This window comes from Otolemur garnettii, unplaced genomic scaffold, assembly GCF_000181295.1.
Source record: "Otolemur garnettii isolate 467f Iridium unplaced genomic scaffold, OtoGar3 scaffold00113, whole genome shotgun sequence".
NCBI classification, from domain to species: domain Eukaryota; kingdom Metazoa; phylum Chordata; class Mammalia; order Primates; family Galagidae; genus Otolemur; species Otolemur garnettii.
Window position 1 is genome coordinate 2779521 of NW_003852508.1, and position 4723 is coordinate 2784243.

General features: G+C 36.8%; 1 protein-coding gene across 1 annotated transcript in view; it reads right to left on the minus strand.

Annotated features, from left to right (window-relative positions):
- Positions 1-193: 193 nt before the first annotated feature.
- VCPIP1 (valosin containing protein interacting protein 1) overlaps positions 194-4723 on the minus strand; it is a 37468-nt gene continuing 32938 nt past the window's right edge. The window contains exon 3 of the mRNA XM_003797246.3: positions 194-2696. Within this exon, the coding sequence (XP_003797294.1) occupies positions 1825-2696 (872 nt within the window). The 3' untranslated portion in view covers positions 194-1824. The remainder of the gene's footprint in view (positions 2697-4723) is intronic.

Below are 4723 nucleotides of genomic sequence, written 5' to 3' on the forward strand. Positions count from 1 at the left end.
TAGTTTAATACACAGAAGCCACTTTTTCCAAGTGGTAAATATTATCTGATAGCTGCAGCTCTTACTTTATGCAAAACTAGTACACAATATATAGTATCTAAATTTTCCTACTATTTTGATACAGAGAAAGATGCTTGAAAGTAAATTTAGTTAAGAATGGAGATAGTGTAAAGAAAAACTTGTGATAATACGATAAAAACTAACTCAAATATATATATATATCTTGCTCAGATACATTTGTAAAATGTCTAGATTTTCCATTCTTTCCTCATTCAAAATGGAGTTCATTTAACAAGTAGATTCAGTTAGAGATACTTTCACAGAAAGAAGACCAAAACATCCCTGATCTGGAAAAACAAGTTAAAGTACTGTCCATATCCCTTATGAATCAACAGGTAGAGATTTTTAAACACCTGATAAAATACTTTTGGATGTACATTTTCTTAGAATTGCAAATACAGTTCTGCATCTGTTACATGTGCAAACAGAGACAGCCAGGCTTTGCTCTAGGTAAGAGATTGTATTAACATACATTTTTGTCTTTCATCCATTCAAATTCAACGTAATTTCAGTGAACAGAGGAAGAAGATGGGTTGAAATGTACATTTCAGAATACAGAATTGCAGAATAGAATAAAACAGTGCAATACCACCAACATCAGGAAAAACACTATTTGTCTTGAAGAAATAAGCATGAAGGCTGCTTCTCAAGGAAACTGGCACTAAAGATTTCATGAATACACTATTTAAGCAAATGCCCAGTTGATCAGGGTATGATGCAGTTAAAATTTGCATCCAAACCCAAGTGAAGCCAAAAATAAAGAAAATCTTATGGACTCTTAAGAAAAAAAGGAAACATTTTTGGTTCAAAGGGGCTTGAAAACACTTAGCATATACAGGCTTAAATACCAGTGATCAAAACTGTAGAACAATGTAACTCATTCATAAAGATAAATTCTTATTTATTTATAAATTTTCTGTGAATCTGACAAACTCTGAAAATTAGAGATTAACTATTGCTACCATTATTTCTTTTTCTACCAAACATTGCAATCAACTTTTCTGCAAGATTAAAAAAAAATTAGATAGTACTTGACCAGGCCAGGATTCAAAAAATAATGGTAACATATTATCAACAATAGAGCACACAATTGGCTGTGTTGGCTCAGACAGCAACACAACTGAATCACATTGACTTTATTATTCTAGAATAGATATTTTTCCCCAACCTTGCTCAAATCAGCAAAATTTGTTACACTCTATTCTTAAGATATTTTTGCCAAGAATACTTATCTCTATGAATGTGTTTGCGTTCACTGAAATGTTTCAACATCCCACTAACCATTTTATGAATTTTAAGATACACTTTCGTTCAGATAATTTTCAAATTTACATAAATCTTTTGACACTCTAATAAATACATGGGATGGTTACCTTGATGACAACAACATTAGCAAAATCTCTTTTCCCCTCATTTCTAGACTTTGCAGAAGTCAAACATTTAGCAAGAGAATTTTCATGTTTGAAACATTAAGACTTTCATGGAATTAAAATTACAAAGAACTTCCAATGAACCACATATATGGAAGAAACTCATCTCAGCAGATCTAGTAACTAATTTATTGAAATTCAGAGCCAGCCTGGGCAGCAGTATATTAAAAGCTATTGCCAATCACACAGTTGCTATCATGCACTGAATAACAAGATATAATCTTTGTATTATATACGTACAAGATTTTTAATGACTAATCAAGTTACGTGGCCCAGCCAACAAATATTACATATTCACAATAAACATTCTGCCTTTATTTAGCCTCTAATTAAATCAAGAATGATCCATTGGCTCAGTTGTATTATTCATGTCAGCATCTTGACTATCCATCTCTTCAGGCTCTTCCACAGAATTTCCCTTTTGTGCTTTTGACCTTGCGGCAAATGCTGCTCCCAGTGCATCTGCCACACAACCTTCAGTTGTTTCTGTATTCAAATTTTCAGTGCCACCAGTTAAAGAAAAAGATTCAGGTAAGCCAGTCTGAAGACTCCCAGACTTTGCAGAAGAACTCACAACTTCTACTTTCTTTTGAGGAAGATCAGACGGAGACTGCTCTGTACTTTGATCCCGCAAATGCTTGTCCATTGAAGCCTGAATAGAAGAAACCATTTCCTGCAATTTTTTTCGCTGGGCCTCAACCAAATCAGGATCAATCTGCCTGCCGTCTCTCATTGTTACTACTCCAGGAGCTATTCGAATAAGCTCACTGTTACTGGAAGGAGCTGTGAATACTGGAGGCTCTGTTCTAGTGGAACTATTACTAAAGTCTGTCCCTGTATTATGCTTTCTTACAACTGGAGGTTCCCTAGCTCTTGGATCAAGGTGTGAGTTACCAGATGCTGTTCCTAGAGAATGCCCTTTTCCCTGAAAGGCAGTTACATTATGAAGCTGCTCAGATTTCTTTTTCACTACTCCACCACTACCTAGTTTTAATAGCCCATGTGAGGGACTTGATTCCCTACTTCTTGTAGAGGCCTCTGCTCGAACCTGACTGACAGCCTCTTTAACTAAATCTTCAACATCAGGACCGATGGGGAAATGTCCTGCAGCATCCACACACAACTCCAGTCTATCTTCAGAAGCATTATAGACAAAGGTTTTGCCAGGCAGATGTGGGAAAGTACAATGCTTGCCATCAGCCATACCTAAAGAAGATAAAAAGATATTTAATATAATAAAATCTAAACATATTAGCCAAATAAAGACAATTATATATGAAATAGGGAATTTTCCTAACAATTTGCAGTTAACAGTTTTCACCAAAACAAACTTTATTAGAAAAGAATTTTTTTCCAATAAAAAAAAGAATCATCACTGCAGACCTTAAAGTAGTTCCTCTAGGTGATGTTTTTTTATTTTTATTTACTTATTTATTTTGAGTCAAGAGTCTCACTTGGTCACCCTTGGTAAGAGTGCCATGGCGTCTTAACTCACAGCAACCTCAAATTCTTGGGTACAAGTGATCCTCTTGCCTCAGCCTCCCAAGTAACTGGGACTACAGGCGCCCACCACAATGCCTGTCTATTTTTTAGAGATAGGTTCTTGCACTGGTTCAGGTTGGTCTCGTACCTGTGAGCTCAGGGCAATCCACCTACCTTGGCCCCCAAAGTGCTAGGATTACAGGTGTGAGCCACCAAGCCGGGCCCTCCAGGTGATGTTTTATAAAAAAATCAGTATCCTATTAACAAAGTTAAGAATGAGGCTGGAAACACACACTTGAGCTATTTAAAAAAAAAAAAAAAAAAAAAAAAGACACCACAATGTAAACCAGTAAGAAAAAACATTTTTATTTACTAAAATTCCCATATAACGTTTGCCAAAACTATAAGACTTTATAACCATCAAGGCTAAGGAGGAATATACCTAACTTGTTGTACAGAGTGTTGAACTAAAAAATCTACTGAACTACTGAAATATTGAATACCAGAATAAAAGGTATTTTTACAGTGTGACACAGGATGTATTTTTCACAAATATAAAAAATCTGAGCTTTCAAAATAAGATACTCCACACGTGTATGGGACACATGTGTAGGAAAAAGAAGATTAATGCACTGTGATTTCAGTGTGAACTGACACCTGGTCATAGGAAATTCTAAAAAAAACTTTATTCAATTAAATTCCTTCAAAATAATTCCTATTCTTCCTGGTAGGCCAGAACTATCAGTGTTAGCCTGGGTTGTAGATACTCTTCATGTGGCCCACTGCTATTTATTTCTCACAGTCCCTTAAGGCAAAGGTTAAGAACCTTAAAGCAAGCTTCTCTTATTTTCTACTCAAGGAGTTTGGTCTCACTACAGGATATTCCAAAATTTTACATTTGCTCCAGCCTGAGTATTTAAAAAAAAAAAGATGTATGTTTTTAAAAAATCTACTGTTCAGGCAGCACCTATGGCTCAGTGAGCAGGGCGCCAGCCCCATATACCAAGGATAGTGGGTTCAAAGCCAGTCCTTGCCAAACTGCAAAAAGAAAATAACCAGGTGTCGCGGCAGGCGCTTACAGTCCCAGCTACTCAGGAGGCTGAGGCAAGAGAATGACCTAAGCCCAAGAGCTGGAGGTTGCTGTGCGCTGTGATGCCAAGGCACTCTACCAAGGGTGACAAAGTGAGAGAGACTCTGTCTCTAAAAACAAACAAAAAAAATCTATTCTTGGCTCGGAGCACAGTTGTTACGGCCAGCCACATACATCAAGGGTGGCAGGTTCAAATCCGGCTAGGGCCAGCTAAACAACTGCAACAAAAAAAAATAGCCGGGCGTTGTGGCCAGCACCTATAGTCCCAGCTACTTGGGAGGCTGAGGCAGGAGAATCACTTAAGCCCAAGAGTTTGAGGTTGCTGTGAGCTGTGACACCACACCATTCTACCAAGGGCAACATAGTGAGACTATCTTAAAAAAAGATGAACTAAAGAACTTTTATTAATATACAGCACATAGGGCTATGTTTATGGCAAAATTATAAAGACAAAAGCAAAGTAGTTAGAAATAAATGAAAGGGTTAGGAGTACAGATAGTCAGAGAGGGTTATAATGAAAAAACTCCAGAATGCTTTGTAGGCATTTAGGCAGTCTCAACCTCTGTAGGATATTAAAAATAGTTCCTCTCTCCCCCCAAAAAGCTACAGTGGTTCTAATATACTGCTTTGGGAATACTCCCAATAACCAGAAAAAAAAAAA